The sequence below is a fragment of the Plectropomus leopardus genome, chromosome 8, assembly GCF_008729295.1.
Source record: "Plectropomus leopardus isolate mb chromosome 8, YSFRI_Pleo_2.0, whole genome shotgun sequence".
Classification (NCBI taxonomy): Eukaryota; Metazoa; Chordata; class Actinopteri; order Perciformes; family Serranidae; genus Plectropomus; species Plectropomus leopardus.
The window spans coordinates 8,671,792-8,692,144 of record NC_056470.1 but is presented as its reverse complement, the minus strand read 5'-3'; the positions used below and the strand labels follow the sequence as shown (position 1 = coordinate 8,692,144).

Genomic DNA, 20,353 nt, shown 5'->3' with positions numbered 1-20,353 from the left:
ATGCAAATTATAGCACTTGAGTTAACTACCTGGTCCTGTTTAGGTGGAGCTAATGAGAGAGAAGAAAGACCTGGGGATATTTTGCTTTGCTCTTTTCAGAAGCATTAAAAATCTGAAAAGAAAATACTTTTGATATATTCTTTTGGCATCTCTAGCAGAAGCTGCCCTTTGGATTTTAATGCTGCATGTTCAGTATGTTATGGTGTTTTAATGTGTGACATTAAATTAGATATGGTGCTTTGACCTAAATGCATTGTAACATGCTCACAATGCTAACATGCTGATGTACACAAGGTATAATATTTACCATGTTTACCATCTTGGTTTTTGTGTGTTAAAATGCTAATATTTACTAATTAGCACAAAGTTATCATGAATCTGGTGGGAATTCCATCAGTCTTCGGGTATTTGGATACAAATGACAAATGCTGGACCAACTGAAATGTTGACCTGATGATGATGAAAAAATGAGTGAGCCATCAAAGTCAGTTGGATTCATTTTCAGAGGACCATGAATATAGAATAATTTTAGGGTAATCCATTCTATTATTGTTTAGATATTGAATCTGAGGGAAGTGGTGGACTGACTTAACCGACCAACTAGGTCTAGGTATCGGTACTCAGACCTTGAGAGTATTTACTGAAATAACCAACAACCAAAGAGTAAGTTATCAAAATGTTTCCAGACAAACAATGAGCACATTAGACCCTTCTTGCACCAGAATCTGATCCTTACTCCCCGCCGGATTAACAAACTTTCTGTTGCTGCTGTCTCCCGAGCCACTCTCCTCCCAGCGCGTGGTCATCCTGACTAAAAATGAAGACCGAGCCCTTAAACGGTCCCAACGAACTCACATCTACATATCTACAGTTAGCAGTGTGATGCTAACTGTTAACCCTGTCACAGAGTGTGTGCTGCCGGGTTTACTCTAAGCAGACATCCCTAGAACAGTTTTGGCACAATGAAAGTATCCAGCACTAGCTCCGAAAGTATCTCATAGTTGCCAAATGAAGCCATATGCTCATTTACACATTGGAGACGTCATAACCCATTAATGGAAGCAGAAAATTGCCAAGCTGGCAACACTGAGTTAGCAGTTCAGCGTTCTGAGATCCCACCAAAACTTTGAATGTGTGGCGATACAACACACCACTTCATTCACATTATGGTCATGGAATGAAATACTCTATTGGTATCACTTTAAGGGTACTGGTATCGTTATTTTTTTCAGCAATTCGCAGTCCTGCAACCATCAGATCAACACTGCTATGCCCTTTGTATTGCTCAAAATAGTAAAGTGTATTGACATGTCAAACCTGTCAACCATCTTTATGCCATACTTTGTGGAGCAATATTTGTAAAAACAAAAGGGTCTTTAGTTTTTTTTATTGAAGTACAAAAAGTTGTGTTCTAGAACTTATTACCAGATCTGTAAAGTCACCTTTTAGGTTGCCTTTACATTACCACTGGCAGAGTTGCTTAGCACTGGATTGAATAGTACTGTACTTTATAAAGAGAGGTTTTTGGTGTTGTGCACCACTGCTGACCGTTTAAAGCAATAGTTAAAAAGTTTAGGAAATATACTTATTAGCCCTCCTGCAGAGAGTGAAATGGGAAAATCTATTCCACTCTCATGACTTTCAGTTATATTAATTTTCCCGTCAACTCTGGGCAAGAAGGCAAATCAGCATATTTCCCAAAGTATCGGACTATTTAAAGAGTGTCCAATCGGATTACAGCTAACCAGTATAGCTTAAACATGATGATCATGTCTTTGGGTTTCAAGATGCATAATAATATTTTTCATGTATATTTGAGTTTTTCTCTGTTAGTCCTGTCAATTTTACAAATTAGACAGATGACTGTTCAGTTTTCAGTGCTGACGTGTGACATCAGTGAATTGTCACAGCCATGCAGCAACAACATCTCTCTGTTTGATAATCGTGTTTCTGAAGTATTGCGATAAAGCTCATCTTAATGTGAGCCATCTGATCTCATAAAAAAGCGTACACAGATTATACTGTACAAACTGCATATTATAAATTCTGTTGCAATGTGGATTTTTAATGCCTCTCTAATACCAAACTTATGATCAACAGATCTTTCAGCTCAAAATGTCCTTCTTTCTCTCACACCTCTCTGACTCTGATGCTTCCCACTCAGTTCGACTCTTTGTCTCGCTGCTGCTATCGATCTCCATGCCACCCTGCCTACTCCAGTTGACCCTCTTCCACTTTCTTCTCTCACTCCTCCACATTCTCCTCCCTTCACTGTATTACTTTTGCACAATATCTCTGTGTCATTGTCTCATTTTCCTCTCTCGCACTTCATTCTGCCTCTTTCTTCTTCACCATCTGTTTTTGTATTCATCTCATGTCCTTTCATTTCTCCTTCCTTCCCCTATTTGTCTTTTTTTACCCTCAACATCTCTCTCACATTGTTCAGCACTGACCTCAACCTCCCCTCCCCCTCTCCGTCACTCACATTATATTGCCCTGCTATATGCTCCCTCTCTCACCACTTTACCATTCCCCTTGTTGTTATATTTTACAAGGATAAGTCATGATTTGTGGAAGTAAACAACTTGTAGGCGTCCTAAGGGAGCACCCCGCTGCTATGCTCTGCTTTCAGTCTAAAATGAAATGTGGTCCCTGTGCTGCCCTGTACACTTGCCAGACTTAAACATAAATGCCAAGGAAACTCTGTGACAGCAGGGGATTAAAAAGCAATGAAAAGAAAAAGGGCAATGGAAAACAAGGACAAACAGTGTCACGCAAAAAAATTGTTTTTTCCAAGACTGGCTTTTCATGTACATGCTAATTTTCCTGGAAATGTATGTTGCTAATAATTTTGAAGGATGTAGCTTTAAGAATGGCTGTGTGTAACTACCAGGCTGTTTCATTTTAACTTTAACACAAGCTGATCTTGCTTTTTTGCTTTGGTTAGCAGTGCTAACAAAACATTAGCAAACCAGAAGTCTGCTATTGTTGTTGTTTCTAGCATATGCTCATAAGACAATGCAGCAGTGGGCATGTGCAAATTGAGGAGATGGTGTGAATTATGAAGGCATTTTGAAAAATCTCCATTTCAGTGACCTACTCCATTTGCATGTGAACATTATGCTGAGACACAGAGGAAAATATCTGATTACAGAAATATCTGTATACATATAGACAGGGCCTTAACACTTTGATAACATTCCCCTGGTCTGAAAACTGCCATATTCCCAGTAAATTTTAACAAATGTGAAACCTGTGGGCATACAAAGTCTGAACACTCCTCTGCCTTCTTCAGGTGGCCGTCAGGGAAAGATGCCAGTGACGGCGCTTGAGGCTTTTGACCTGGAGATGAAGAGCTGGACACGTTACCCCTGCATCCCAAGCCGAAGGGCCTTTTCCTGCTGCGCCACAAATGAGCGAAGCCTTTTCAGCCTGGGGGGCCTTCAGCAACCAGGGCCACATAACTTCTACTCCAGACCTCACTTTGTCAGTACCATGGAGGAGTACGATTTGGATCAAGGTAAGAAGCTACATCCAAATACTACCTTTACATCAGGATATATGGTCTGCCCGTATGAAATACCTGGAACTTTCTTGGAGGGCTCCTACATAAGTCACGCACACACAGCTAAGTAATGGTACGAGCCCAATTGATTTCGGGGTGACCTTTACATTTATTTTTCTCTCTGTCTCCCTCCCCCAGTCAATCAAGTCAAGTTGAGTTTATTTCTATAGCTCGTTTAAAACAACATGTGCTTTACAAACACAGGCAGCATAAAAACAGGTCAACAAAACAGACAAAACCATGCATATTAGGCAGAGACCAAGAAAAACTTGATGAGTAATGCAAAAACTAGTAAACAACTATTATAAGAAGCCAATTAGTGATGGCGATTTTAGCACATTCAAAAGCCAAAGAAAGGAGGTGGGCCTTGAGCTGTGCTTTGAACGACTCAGTATAGGGAGCAGATCTGATGTGGTGAGGTAGGTCATTCCACGGACTGAAAATGTGCATTCGCCCCTGAGCGTTCGCCAAGCCCGAGGGATGACCAGAAGGTACTGGTCAGAAGACCTGAGAAACCTGGTTGGGGAATCAAAATGTTAGAAAAGTAAGAGGGGAGCCAATCTGTAAAGTGCTTTATAGACAAATAGTCTTAAAATGAACTCTAAAACTGACCATGCGCAAGAATAGGGTGAATATGCTCATTACTAAAAACAATTAAAAAACCTTGCAGTCTTCTGCACATAGTGCATATGTGTAGGTAAAGACTGATGGATTCCCAAGTAGAAGGAGTTGCAATAGTCAAGGTAAATGTTAAAATAAATATGAAATCACATTCTGCCACTTTGCTGCATCCTATGATTCCACCTTTTTTATCCTTTTACCGTGAGGCAATGCATGTAGCTCTGCTGGCTGTAGCAGGAGGGAGGGCTAGAATAAAATTGAAACATACCTTATTTTCTACTTTTTGCACGCAAAAGGCAGAAAATTTTTCAAGTTTGGCATGGACGTTAACTTTGACTCAACAATGAACTGATTAGATTTCGGTGTTCATGATTTTTTTTAGAACATTCCTCCACCACTGTGGCCTTTTCAGGGCATTACTGTTTGAGGTCTAAACATTGGACAGATACAGTATGTTTCACATAAGAACTAAAATTGTGTGATTTTTATGATTTACATTTAGGGAAGTATTTATATAGTCAGTTCCTTCTGAGTTTATTCACTTGGAAACAAGAGAAGAGAGAAGCTGCTTTGTATGCAGCCCAAAAGAATTGCTGCTTGGGTTCATCTGCACCCTGGAGCACTTTGTGTGAGACATGTGTTCTGTGCTCACAATGCAATCCAAATATAGGAAGATTATGCAGTAGTTGAGTCAGATCATATCAAAGCTGATGGTGATGCTGATATAGGAAGTTCTTTTGTGCACCAGATTTATGGCCAGTGAAAGAAATAAACAAACACTAAGATGGGGATTATTGCTGATGAGTTATGGCTCGTGAAATGTTGCAGCATTAAAAATATCTGAAGAAATGCAAAAATGCAATAAGGGGAATATGTGCGCTGATTTAGATGAGCCAAACATATCAGTCGCTGTAAATCTGTGAGTGACTTTGATATTATGCCACACTGCCTTTTATTTTCAGCTGCGTTTTGATGCACTGTGAAGGTTTAGCACCTGAAACAAAATGAATCATGACCTTGAGAACGGGATCATTTAGGCTATGATGGGCTTTGAGAAGCCCGGGTTATTATTTTTTATTACTTTTGCTGCAAATCCCATTTTAAGCAGCATCAAAACAGAACAGTGTGTGCCTTCATCATATCATGGGCTGTAATTATGTCTGTTATTAACAAGAAGCAGACATCTGATATGCCAGATGGGTTTCAGCAGTTCTGTGAAAGAGTATAATCTTTTTGGTATAAATGGAGGAGAATCGTGTCCCTCTTGGTGCCATGAATTTTAGGTAAATTTTAAGGGATTATCATGGTTTACTTTTATGTAACTCAGCAAATGGGCTGTTGGCTAAAGGGTGAATCAGCACTGAGGCCTCTAACATGATTGTAGAAGGGTAAAACATCAGCAGGACATATGAGAAGTATTTCTGTCGTAGTTATATTTGACATCAAGTTTATGGCATCAGTGTCATAACTTTAAAGGGATAGTTTAGATTTTTAGAAGTTGGCTTGTGTGAGGTACTTATCCATGGTCAGTGTATTGTATACAGTATGGATCAGTTGACATTCTCCCAGTTTGAAGATGCCGTCAGTGGTAGTGATACAGTGGCTTAATAATCTACTATGGTGTCAGAAAAAAAAAGTATTTTAGTCACCTAAAAGAAATCCCTCCTAGAAACAGTCAGTATTGGCTCTAGTTTATGCTATATTTACAACAGCAGAAAGCTTTTGCTATTTTGGAAGCCAGATTTTATTGAGAAAAACAGTGATTTACATAGCTGAAAAAACAGGAGCTGTTGGTCTACCACTGCCTGAGCTAAACCTTCATTTAGTAGCTGCAACTATAGGATTTTTATCTATCACAATGAATGATCACCAAGTTTCCCTAACTTTAAAAGAGCATTAAGCATTGCACTCCTACTGCCAGACTCACAATGGGACGTTTTAAAAAAAGAATCAAAATCAATACAGAAGCAGTGGTATTGTTTTTCTTTTCCCAGGTATTTTTTTCTTTCTTGTCAAAACCTAGTGCCCACATGACCCACAGTGCAGCACTACCACCATTGGTTTCTTTAGGGATTCTGGTGTGTTATGCAGCCTCAAGCATCAAGCAGAGATGAGGAGGTTTAAGAAGTCTGATGAGCTCACTTTTTTGAAACTCCATGTCCTCCAACTACTACAACCACAACATCAAACTACAGACCAGGATCATTAGAGCAGAAACTGATTGTGCCCTTCCCACTGACAGTTGATGAAAACATCTCTGGTTGAAGATGGCGGCAGAGAAGGGCACACAGTAGGACAATTTTAGTGAGATGCTACTGGGGCTGCTGTCACTAAAGTGCCCTTGTCAAGCTTTCAGTAGCTTATAGGATATTGAGTGATGTAGATACAAAGAGGGTGCACAGACTCAGTGTCATGACAGGAAACATCTATGCAGCAGCTGCAGACTCCACAGGTATGTTACCACTGCAGGTACGCTGCAGGTATTTTGATTGCATTACCAGAGAGATTAATTCTGTTCCCTGGTGAACTCATATGTTGCACACATACTCTGCTGCTTTATTTCATCTACAAAACAATATCATATGAATAATATGATATGATAATATAAGCACTTACATGGATAACTGATACATTTAGAACAGGGTCACACATGTTCTGATGTGTGGGCACACAGCAAACTACTGTAAGTGAGTGCACACTTCAGGGTGAGGTATGGTGAAGTATGGATGAGGGATGAATAAAAAACAGGGCCTTTCTACTTAACCATACAAGACTGAAACATTATCTGAGTGTATTGTTATCTAATGTAGCTTCATACACAGAATCCTTTTAGTTCCCCAGAGCTTTAATGCTGTTAGATTCAGTCAGGCAACATCTGAAAATATCTTCACTGAATCTGTGATGATTCAAAGTGGATGGATGATATGAATATGGATAGATAGATAGATAGATAGATAGATAGATAAACAGATAGATAGAAAGCTCTGTGTACTGAGTCGTGACTGATTCAGCTTGCCTGCAATTAAGAGTTGGAGAAAGAATTTTGACTTTGGAAGAAAAACATGAAGAGAAAACTAATAAGATTCAGTGTTTTGGAGGCTGAACAGACAGTAATTCATTTGATGAGCAACCAAGTTTCAAAGCTTCCTTACCAGGCTTGTAGCTAACAATTGTTTTGAGCACTTCATTACTGATATCCTGATGCTTTGCTTTCATGAATCAGAGGGCGTGTTGTGAAGTGTAGTGAAGTGTGCCATGCCCAGTGTTCCCAAAGCCTGCCAGCACGCTTTTGCTTATATTGTAGCCAGAGGCACCTGCTGCATCTAGATATGGGGTAGGATTAGAAAGAGTACATCAGCATACATTGTATTCAGTGTGTGACAGACTGTGACAATCCTGGCCAATCACATTTGCCGCTTTCATGCCCTTAAACCTCAGGGATCTCCTCTTCACAGTTTAAAAATCCTGTGATAAATTTTCTTTCAATTAGTGCCCGCCAAATGTGGGCTGTAGAATGTGAGGGCTTGTCTGTTGTGTCTTATTGTTTTGATTGACAGCTGAGGTTCACCAAATTCTCATCCATAACCATCAATGAAAAAATATAAAAAGCACACACATTCACGCCAGCTCAGTGTGTACCAAGTGTGTGGTTGAGAGGAAGAGAGAGCGACTTGACGGTAGATGTGCTCAGAGCAAACAGCAGTTGGCAATCAGAGCATTTAAAAATTAAGCAATGAAGTCAAGTGGTGAAGTAGTAAAGTGAAGTTTCCCTGTCTTGCTTCCCAATGTAGGTGCGCAAGTTCATATTTGTACCTGAAAGTGTACTGGTGCTTCTTACCCCAAATTGAGAGTTATTTCCTCTTGCATAAATGCAGGACATATCTGCTGGTTGGCTGATGGCTGTAGTCTTTGCGGTTGCAGTTGTTTAAGTGCAACTTTTCGACTCAGACACAGGCAGCGTGAGGATATGCAACTGTAAACTTTTGTTGTCACTAGTTCTAAGAATTTGGTTTGGACTGTCTGGGTCTTATCTCATGTTGGTAATGGAATACGGCTAAAAGTTTCCAAGCGGAATTTGTGCTTGTATGTATGTATGCATATATGTATGTGACATGTAATGTCTTTGTGATCTTGCCATGCTAACATTAACATTTAGTAGAGCTGGACAGTGCCACTAGCATGGCTGTTATTTACGGTATTTCTATTGATGAAAGTAGCTGTCATGTCTCTGTTCAAATTTGTCATTTGGACTTTAATATTGAGATTCATGGTTTGTTTAGACATTAATATGAGGAGAGTTGACACACACACACACACACACACACACACACACACACACACACACACACACACACACACTGCAAAAAGTGCTAGATGACTCTAGACTGTGGAGCTGCCAGGTGGAGGTGCATGATTAGATATTCTGCAAATGATAATGTAACGGCTCATTGCTGGATGAATGGATTGAATCATGAAGAAGATATCAGCTACCTACTACATATACACAGTTGTGTGTGTGTGTGTGTGTGTGTGTGCGTGTGTGTGTGTGTGTGTGTGTGTGTGTGTGTGTGTGACTAAGCAAAGTCCTCCCTGTATGTGTGCTTAAGAATGGGAAGTGTTTCAGTGTGGGCAGATGTGGGGATTATTTGGTTGCTCACTCATGAAAAGATCCCTGCTTTGGGTGTACAGTACTGTGTGTATGTGTGTGTGTGCGTGGCATTCATGTGTAAAATCAAGCGAGTCTAACCTCCATCCATCCATATTAACAATGCATCCTTTGACACCCCCCAGTGCCTGTCAGCCTATGATTTAACATTTGATTTATCCATTTGCTGCTGTGAATCCTCTCAGTCAGGTTTAATGTGTTTGGCTTTAAAGCATAATGGCCCTCTTCTCAACTATCAGGTCTCATTCTCACCTCGCCTTTTGAGAGGGAAACCAGACCTGAAAGCAAAGTGAACGCAGCATTGCCTGTGTGCGATTTGGGTGTGAATGCAGCATTGTTGCATGACGTGTATTTGTAAAAATAATAATAAAATGTGTGGGAGTTTGGGGGGGGGGGCTGTTTGCATTATATGAAATAGAGAGTCCAGTAATTTTGGAGCTGTTCCATACTAGAGACAAAAGTCAATTTTGTTTGATGTTCTCATTCTATCTTTTCCACCTAAATAAATGTGCATTAATTAATCACTTTTTTCTGTAAACAATAGCCTGCTGCGTCTGAAAATGACACTGATGAGAGTGTATCAAAACAGTAATGATGTGGACTGATGTGCGAAAGTGGCTAAAATGCTCTGTAGAGCTGAGAAGTCAAGTGATAGTTCTTTCTGTAGAAGCAACGTCTTTCATGTCAATATAGTAACTGAATACTGATCGCCCACCTTTTAACCAGATTGGATAGACAACCACCAGTTGAGCAATAATCTGATTGCAACACACCTCATTATCATAATCACTAAGATATATACAGGGGCAAACTCTGTATGACTACAGATATAATGCTAAGAACAATGTTTTTGAAAAGTTGAAAGAACTGAAGTGATATCTTTCCTACCAGTTTTGTTGTAGCCATAAAAAAGGCCACAGTGATAGTCTAATCTTGTTGATACAAGACCATGTAGAATACGAGTTTCAGCAAAGGACAAGAATCCATGATGAAATGGTGCATTACAAATGTTACTCTTGTAAAATGTATTCTTGTTTTAGCTTCAGTTTATACAAAGGTGCCCTCTAGATAAAGTGAGACACTGAACACCTATGTAATGTAGGTGAAGAACACACGTTCAGCATGCAGAATATGTTGACATAAGTATTCCACATGTAGAATGTGGGAGTGCTGACATTTCATATAAATGTGTATGAGCAGCAAATATGCCTGCAGCTTCAGATACACAGCACAGCCAGTAAGACACACTAAGAATCAGATGCAGATAGAACAACATAATAGAAATAGATATTTTGAAAACAGGCAGAGAACATGACGGGGCCGACCCTCCACGTAGGTTTCAATTCATACAGTTACCTTGATTTAGTGGCATGATGGAATGTTTTGTCAAGTTTATCCAGAGGACAATCATACGCTTGAATATGAAAGAGATCTTCTGTGATTATGCTCTTTAATAGAGGTTATAACCCTCCGGGCCTGTACTAATACTGAGCAGGTTCATTACCTGTTCATTTTTGTACAGTCGGAATGTTTTAATCAAGGTGATTTGCATTTAAATGTTCCCCACATCAGCTTTCAGTGCTGATGAGAGGCAGAGCGGCATGCAGGGTTAATGAATGTTCCGGTTCTCAGTGCAAGTCATTGCTGTGTAGAAGATACTGTATCTTGTGGTAAAACAAACCAAAAAGAACTGTAGCATCTAGGTTAGATCATTTTTAAATGAAAGATTAAGTGACAAAACAACTGCTGTTAGTTGGGTCAACACATCTTTCAAAAACATAACTGTGTTACTGGGTCACTGGATCAAGTTAGCTGGCAGGTAAACCAGATCAGTATCAGTATTATATCAGCTACCTACTACATCACCACATTCACTTTTTGTTTTCTAATGCATTTTTTCTAGTCCCACTTTAATGTGATGTGATTGGCTTGTACTACTGTGCTGTGCTTGACTCACTTATTACACTAAAGCATAGCTGTTGGTTTGGGAAAAAAAAGTCATGGTTAGGGTTAGTACTATCCAAACACAGCACAAAAAATACTGTGGTTGTAAACACCTCTTCCTCGGAGCTCCACAGCTTTATGGGTATATTTTGATGCCATCAAAACATGTCACTTCAAATAATACCATGACAACTAGTATCATCAAAGATGTTTTTTATGCCTCCACACCTGTAACAGCCATGACTGGAGGCAGTTTGTTTTTGAGTTGGCCGTCTGTCCTATTCTTGTGGATGCAATATCTCAAGAATGCCTTGAGCATGTCTGTTTTTATTTTATTTATTTATTTATTTTCAAATTTGGCACAAACATCCAGTTGTACTTCACAGTGACTGGATCTTCTTGTAAACAGGATATATTAAGAAGGCCTTGAGGGATTTTTTTTTCTTCAAATTTGGCACAGACATCCATCTTGGATTCAACAGTGAAGCGATTGGATTTTTAATGGTCAAAGGCCACTCTGACCTTGTGTCTGTCTCATTCTTGTGAATGTGATGTATCAAGAAGGCCTTGAGGGAGTTTAATTAAACTTGGCACAAACGTCCACTTAAACTGAAGGATGAAGAGATTAGATTTTGGTGGTCTGAGCTCACTGTAATCTTGCATCTGTGTTATTCTCATGAATTTGATATGTTAAGAAGACCAACTTTTGCATTTTATTTTGAAAAGGTCAAAAGCCAGTTTCACTGTGACATCATAATGTTTTGTAAAAACACTTTTCTGGCCGTTATTCAACATCATATCTCAGGAACAGAAGGGGTGACATTTGTTCAGATACTGATTTGGTGGCATTAAACTTGAATGTCCACCATGACACTGTGGTGATCATATAGATCCTCTGTGCTGGGGGGGTGAGGATGTGTTAAGGCATCCTTATTTTGGAAATTGTAGCTTATTTGCAGCAACATCCATATTTGAAGCATTGTCATCTGCAATGGCTTCATATGAATCTGGACAGACACAGATTTAAACAAGATGATTGCTAACAACTGAGCCTTTTCACATAGCAGTTCTGTCATACAAATACTGCAGGTACACTTTGGTACTCTGTTGGCTCGGTTAGGGTACCAAGCAGATTTTCAGTCGTATTTCTAATATCCAGTTTGTTTGGGCAAGGAAATCATTGAAATGAAATATGCATGGCTGAATCATTTTTCCTTTTGTAGTGTAATATAAAAATTGACTTTAGCTGTAATCAATATGCTGTAAAATGTGTTCAGCTTAAATTCTACCGGCAGATATGTCTTAATTCAAGAAGTACATACCAAAACATAAACATTATAAAGGGTTTTATTTTGATTCTGTATCCGCACAAAAACTCATCACCTGTTCCTCAACCTTTTTTATGCCATTTTTTTTATTTAAATCAGTTGAGAGGTTTTGAGATGTCCTGCCTACCATCTAACACAGAACAGAAAGAAAAATTTTGACTGAAAACATACAGCGACCTCTTAATAAAAATAATTCTTATCACAAGGCCACCTATTTCTGTAGCTTTCTGATGCATTTTTCGGCTATCAATGGATGAAGTTCTCTCAGTTATCATGGAGATTGTTAAGTTGATTTGTTAGGGCTGTAATAGTTTGTGTATTTGGTCAGGGGCCCATGGTCTGGTGCACACAACTGCACACTGAATACACAATATGTAGACTGAAGTTCCTAAGCACAAATCCTGCTGGGAAACTTTGAGCCATATGAAACAGTACTTATAATCTGCTGAGGTAAGTACAACAAGCTGAGTCAGGTGCGACTAGGCCATTAAGCCAAATGACAAACAGAGTAAGTATATGAAATATGAAATGTGACAGGGCTTGATATCAATTTACTGATAGAACCTTTCAGTAATACCTTAGTGTGTGTGTATACACATACTACTGTACCAGCAGATTATGCTGCAGTATGTAGGCACTGTTTTCAATTTCCACCTACATTCCCTCCAACTCAGCTAGATAATAGATAATGCATCACTCTCATGCACAGTGGTTCCACGTCCATTTCATTACATACTCTGTAACACCTGAGTCTGTGAAACAGTGACTGGTAAAAAGAAAAGAGAATGAGAACATAATATGTCAGCCACTGCTGTCTGAGTTGTCTAACAGGCTCATCCAGGATTTATAGTGTTTTCATCCTTCATTAAAACACATTTTTCTACACTGTATACATGCATTTGTGAATTGTAGTACATCCCATTGCTTTTAGCTTACCAGTAAGTAGGCTGATTGTTGTATTTCTATTGCTAAGGCAGTAAGGCAGTAACACCCACAATTAGACTGCTGAATAATGTGGCCAAAGTAATTGACCCTCTACTCAGCATTCTCTAGTCCCATTGTGGTGTGAACATCTGTGTAACCAAGCCTGATAATTAAAAAGGAAAAAGAAGACAAAGGCATTAGAGAAAAGGGTTTCCTTATTTTCTTAGCACTTTACTATTTAGTGTTCAGGCTCATTTAGACTCCCTTAATGTATGAAAATAGATTTCAAATGTTGTAAATGTCACCGCACATGCACTTTTGTGTGTTCTTTACGTTGGCATAGGTATCCTGCATCCTATATATGGCACTAGAGTCAAAAGTTCCTGACAGCAAAAATGACAATGATGAAGACGGTTGTAGCCTAATGTTGTACCTTTGAAGAGAAGCAGCGTTGTAGACGGCAGTAGTCTGTGAGGCCATTAAATGCGTCAAATCATGTGGATCAATGCCCCAACCATCACAGGTGGTACTGCTCTGTTTGATCCATATGGGTAAGCTTTCATAAACTGCCCAAATATGGACAAATTAAATGCAGAGTATGGATAGAATGGTCCACCCGTGTCCATGTGTACCTAATTTTGAGCATTTATTTGAGCCATTATTCTCTACAGCCATGCAGAAGCTCTGTAAGGATTTACTAAATGCTAAAATCAGCAAGCTAACCAAATAGCTGACATGTTGACTCTGGCCATGAAAACATGCTTACATACTTTTTCTGCAAACCACATAAATGTTATAGTTGTACTTTTAATGTGTTTTACTTAGTTCAGATTACATTTATATGAGCTAATTTTCATTAGGAGAGGGAGGGGATAGTCGATGGTGTGACACCTAGGCGAGATGGCTGCCAAATAGCAGGCCTCTGTTCAAGACAAAAATGGGTATTTTTTTAATGACTGGTCAGAACATTTTGGGATAGTGCTTTGGGAAAACAATGGGTATTTTTGAACAAGAGTTTGAGAGATGACCAGCTGTGTTTGTAATGACCATAATGTTATGTTTTCCTCACCCTAACTTGGTTGTTTTGGTGCCTAAACCTAACCACACTAACCACAGAGTTGTCATGACATAAAATAAAAAACTGAAACATCATGAAACATAATTTTTCCTACATATCCTAATGAAACATGCAAATGTAATATATTCCTGGTTTTGTCAAAGTTCTGCTTTACCGGCCACCTGCCCACTTCCTTCTGCCCAGTCACCCAGCTCCCAATTGGAAATTTTCTATTGACCCTAGTTTCCCGTTCTTAAACACTAGTCAAGGCATCAGGGCAGCTCAATTCACATTTTCCTGATTACACACAGCCAGTATATATATATATATATATGTATATCACTTCACAGCCACTCTTTGCCAGATTGATGTTTGGAGGAACTTACAGTGCTAACTGTTCTCAGTGGGGGTGGCCGATATAAAAAAGGGCATAAACTGATCCATCTACCAAGAAAGGACTACATATACAGTAAGACTACATAGAACCGCGCAGATATATGCACAAACCATTTTGCCACATCTTCCTTCATAACTATATATAATCGCAGCTAATGCAAATTTGCACTTATTGTAGTACCTTTTCTAACACGGCTCTTATTATCATACGCCTGATGATTTTCTGGGAAATTAAGCTTATTCTTCTTTCACACTCTTCTGTAACCCACTAATGAAAGCAGAGAAGTATAGAAATTGAAAAGGTTTTCTGTATTTTAACATGAACAGAAATTAAAAAAGGCAAGTGAAGTCTGCTCTTTTACTCTACATTCTCCCTACTTCACTCTCTTCTGTCTGTTTCTTGTTCTCTTTCTCTCACAATTTAATCATCATCTGAGGGTCCATTGCTCTCTCACATCTTAAAAATATCCTGCCCATGTCTCTGTCATCTGAAACAGGTCACTGGGTTGATTTGATATTTTCTGCCCATCTCTGTCTCGGCTGAAAAGTCATGCAGGTTGGTTCGGCTGAAATTCATGTGAAAGTTAATATGGATTTTAGAGTTCACACTGGCGATAAAGCCTTAAACCCAGCAGCCTGCAAACTTTCTTTCCAGAAATGGCATGCCAGTCACCAACCAGTGCTCCTTAGAGGGTTAGGTTGCAGGGCTTTGATCTGCCAACAGATTGCTTGTAGAGGGCACATTATGCCAACTTATACTTTATCTAAGATTCCTTTCCTCCTCTTCCCTCTTTCACTTCCTTTCTTCCTTCCTCCTTCTATCTGATCTCAGCTGTTGGGACTGACAGACAACACAGATATTCTGTCTGGCAAGTGAAGTATAAGCAGATTCAATTTTGAAAGGTTGAATGATCTTGCCACCTAGTCGAAAACTTTAGTGGTTATGTGAAAGATTTTGGATATTTATAATAACACCTGATTTATTACGGACGCAGGGGACACTTGGCAGCCATCATGCATACGTGTAGTTAACAGCAACTATATCTCTGCCCTTATTTTGTTCCTGCTGTAAATCACTGCTATATGCCATTCAGAGGCGGCTGCAGTGGGCCACTCCTTGTGTTGTTGGAGAAGGGACTATATGGCCTCTTGTTGAGGTCAGAATCGGTGGACAATGAAATTATTCCACAACCAGAGACCATGGACTACCAAAACCATCATGAAACACGAACAGTGTAAGAAGATGTACATTGTACAAATACGTGATAAATAAATTATTGATTATTATATTGTCTTGAACATGAATCATATCCGTTACCTGTTTGGTCTGATGAAATTGAAGCTCAGTATTTCCAGATCAGTTCGGCTTTTCAAACAGTCTTCATGTGTCTCCCCTGCCACTTATTTCGTTTTTTGCTCTCACATCTGGTCCATTCACAGTCCCTCTCTTCTCACTTTCACCTCCCCATCTGACTCCCCTGGCCCCTCACTTTTTAAATGTTTCCACTTTGTCTCGCTCTCAATCTTACTGAAATCTTTGACCATTTCATCTTTCCGCTGTCCTTGGTGGCCATGCTCTGGTCACACATCTTTCACACTCTCATCTTTATTGGTGCACACCTACTCAGGAGCAGAGAGACAGGACCCTCCTGGAAATAATCAACATTAAAAACATTTTAAGTACTGTATCATAGGTTACCCCTAACCGTAAAGCAAGTTAAATACATTAAACCCACAAATTGAAACAATATTTTCACAAACCATTTTGCTTGCCGTGGTGTTCAGTTAACATTACTGCTTTTTCAATAGACCTGCCTTGTGCTTAGGAGAGAAGTTTCGATTGTTAAATGTCAAAGAATCTAGAGCTTGCAGCTCTCTTTATTCTGTTTTCTTACCTGCTCTGGCTCTCTAACTCCATGTCATTCACTTTCAATCACTTTCCCCTCTCTAAATTGATGATAAGGAGTTTCATTACTTAAAGTGGCCTTGCAGTTCTTGTTCGGAGTATTGTAGTGATGGTGAAACGCAACAGGTCATGACAGTGATTTGTTTTTCCTCCTACATGTTCTTGTCACCACGCAGCATAGCAGCAAAAATGTGCCACTGCAGATGCAAATTAACGACTCCATGGTAATTATATTCACGCATATATTAACTGATCTTCTAACTGATGGCTGCTGCAAACAACTGTAATTATATTGAGTATAAAGCTGAATAGATGTTACATATGCATTGTCTAAGGAAGTGATTGAAAGACCGCATGCTGTTCGGACTGTCATTGGTTAGGACATGCTGTCACAGGAAGCCTATAAATAGACCCTAGGGAGTGCTGAGGGTGTTTGTGTTTGTTCATTTGCTTTTGTATGTACGTGCCTTGTGTTAACAAGAACATAGCAGCGGAGCGAAGAAGTTTTGAGAGGACAGAAAATTTAGGCTAAGAGAAAAATTGAATCTTTTACCAAAATGATGACAGAAATCTTCCTTGATTGTCATTGTTTGGTGATTCCCAGCTGTGGTCAAATGTGTATGAGCATATGGAGCAGATGAGTAAAGCTGGGTGGAGAGAGGAAGTGGAAAATAGGAATTAGATTAATTATGCAGTGCCACATGTCATGCCAGGACCCTGAAACCAAAGCTTGGCTGACCATAATGTACAGTCGTCAGTGTGCTGGTGGTGGGTGCTGATGCCTAACTGCATCTGTAACCACTGATTCAAGCTAATGATAAAAAGCTTGTTCGTGTGATGGTTTGCAACAAATAAACGCTGAACCGCTGTGTCAGGCTTCTGATGTACTTGCTTTCAATTAAGCACTTGCATGTTCATGATTACTACCCTGTATGCTGTGTATGGCTCAGAGGTTGATGCTGAGTCTCCACACCATCCAATTAAGAACATAGGAACAGTGGGATCAGTACATCAGGATGCAAAGCTCAGAGTTACATTTCATTGGTAGTTAATGCTGCCTTTGGGAACAGGCGGGGAATTGTCCAAAATGAATGTAATTCCTTAGATACTAGGCTGTTGCTGTATCTTGGAGACCTGAATATTCATGGAAAAACAGAACAGTTAATGTTACATACATACTTTTATATAAGGAAACCATTAAGCAAACCTCAAGATCCAACTTTCAGATGGAAAAGGTGTCTAATCAAGAGCTGACATATAAAGTAGTCATTACTTTAATCATCCATGGCAACACATAATTGCATAAGTACCACAAGTACCACCTACATCAGGCGCATGAAAAGCTAATTATTGTGATTTTTATGATGTACTTTTATGATTAACATTTTAGTTTAACACGGCCCTCTAGGCACTGAAAAGCATTTGTGACCTCAGTGACATAAATCCCATTTATTAACAAGTGCAAGAAAAATCAGGCATTCATCTGTCGGAGGCATAAAACACCGACTGTTTGCTTTTGACAGCAGCTCTGTGCCTGTTCAAAGCACTCATGAAGACATAAATACTGGGAACTATTTTATTACCATTTGTATCAGACATTTATTCATCAATGTAAAATGCGTAACTCACATCAAAGTCACCGTTTCAATGCTGGATGTCAGTTCAGTAATGACCTTGAGTTATTGACCGCAGAGCTCTTCACTAGAGAGTTTGTTCCAGGCAAGAGCAGTACAAGGATGTGAACTAGAGAACACAAAGCCAAGGTTTCATCAGACACATTTGACATGCGCCATTGCCCCAAGTACTCACTGAAAGACACATGACAAGAAATACAACCTCTTCATGTCTCTATAGGCAGAACTTCATTATATCTCGAAAATGACCTTGTCAGAGGAAAGCGATTTGCTTTGGCTGTGTGACAGTATGAGTGTGTATACATCAGATCATCAATCCTCTTACAGGTTTCTTTTCATGTGAATATGATGGTTGGTATTGGCTCTGGCACTGTGCTCCTAACCCAAGTAGTTTCCCTTCTGACCCAGTCTGTCTCTGTGACATGACAGGCCATAAACACTTTTTCTACCTACATCTTCATCACTTTCGATCATCACTTTCATCACTAAATTGCAAAAAATTGAACAAAACAAGAATTTTCTTATTTACATCCAGTGAGTCATGCACATATATTTTGTTCACTCGAGCTCTGAAATATTGTCCTTTGGTCTTAATATTGGTGTCTGCTGCAACCCCAACATAATGGAGGTAAATAAAATTTCGTGTGTGGTGCCCACAGCAAACTGTGACAAAATCTTATATTTATTGACTGCCATCAATCTCATGAAAAGACCAAAACAATGAAAGCCAACAAATCCTTATGTATCATATTTTTCAATGTCACACAGCTCCCAAACTATGCAAAACAAATCAATGTGCCACAGGTACATGTGACTTGTTCCTTATGGCCACTGCAGTTTTTCTGTAGTCAGTACCACCTATTGTATCCTCCTGTTGTAGACTAGCACTAGCATACTTTATCCATGACTAAAAATAGTCCCCAACAAAGTCCTATTCATGCCTGTTTGAGAAACGTTTGTTAAAAACTACAGTGCCATGCTGTTTTACAGAGTTATTAGTTTTTTTAATCAAAAAATAGATCAATAGCTCCATCATCCACAGTCAGATAACACTTAGGCTGCTCCATTGTTTTGCAGGCTTGTCAAACATCCGGGTGCCGACTATTAACTATCTCATACTGTTGCTCATATGGCATTACAAAATAATTGCATGCACAACAGTTGTTGGCCGTTCTGTTCTCCTTTCCTCTCGTTTTGAATGTCCGCTGGACAACCACTAAGATTTTCGTGTTGTACCATCTCGTCAACGACAATGAAACATAGAGGCCATCATAGTTTTCATTATCAAGACCTATTTTAAGCTTGACATCGCCTCATTTTGGTCATGGGAAAATTCAAGTTGTTGACGAATAATTTCATAGTCTTTGTCAACGAAATTAACACTGCTCTTTAATGCAAGTAACTGAGGACTCAGACTTAGATGGAGGCAGCTGCAGAAGAGAGGCTTTTCCAGGTCAGGCTCAGAGATAACATCGATTTCTGCCTCAGTTTATAGTCTCTGGCTTTTGTTTGATATCTAGTTTTGGAAAAAAACTGTTGCACATTCTCGATCCATCATTGGCGTAGTTATCAGGCATTATCTCAGAGGGCTAGTTTGAATGCTGCAAACCGCCACATCTGCTGAATACAAACCATGAGTAGGTGAGAAATTATGTTTTGTAATGCGGAAGAAGTGAGTCTGAAAAATAAACACACTCTCGCACAAAGCTGCATTTCTGACTTATACATGATACAGTATGTCTCATATCTGGTTTGTGCATACATGTGACCACACACACACACACACACACACACACCCACCCACCCACACACACACACACACACACATACAAACACACATGCTGAGGGGCTAATGGACATGAACTCTGGTCTCAACTGGCTCCTGTGGGTTGTGTTTCACACAATAATTGAGCTACCCTCAGCTTTATCCACATTCTCATGGTCTTGGAGGTGAAAGAGAGTTTAAGGGAGAGAGAAAGAGAGATCAAAGAAAAGAGGAGAGATACAGGAGTGAACCTCTATGTGACTGACCTTCAGTAACAGATACAGTTGGATGAGTGGGCACATACTGTATAAGTTGGAAAGAGTAAAATGTAGACAAAAAGAGGTAGCCAGACGGAATGATGTAATTTCCATTTTTGTCTTTACAGCCCTCGATGGCCATCATCTCCACTGGTTACACTGCCAGTGTTAAACCTGATATTGTCCCATGATTGCTTAGACTCCTTATGATTACATCTCTTTTTATTCAAACACTGTGTAGAATAATTACAGTGTGAAAATCAGTGATACTCTACCCTGCTGGGGGGAGA

General features: G+C 39.5%; 1 protein-coding gene across 1 annotated transcript in view; it reads left to right on the top strand.

Moving 5' to 3' along the window:
- Nucleotides 1-20,353, top strand: part of LOC121947497 (kelch domain-containing protein 8B-like) — a 133,379-nt gene that overhangs the window by 87,876 nt on the left and 25,150 nt on the right. Inside the window, exon 3 of the mRNA XM_042492578.1 lies at nt 3,296-3,520. Within this exon, the coding sequence (XP_042348512.1) occupies nt 3,296-3,520 (225 nt within the window). The remainder of the gene's footprint in view (nt 1-3,295; nt 3,521-20,353) is intronic.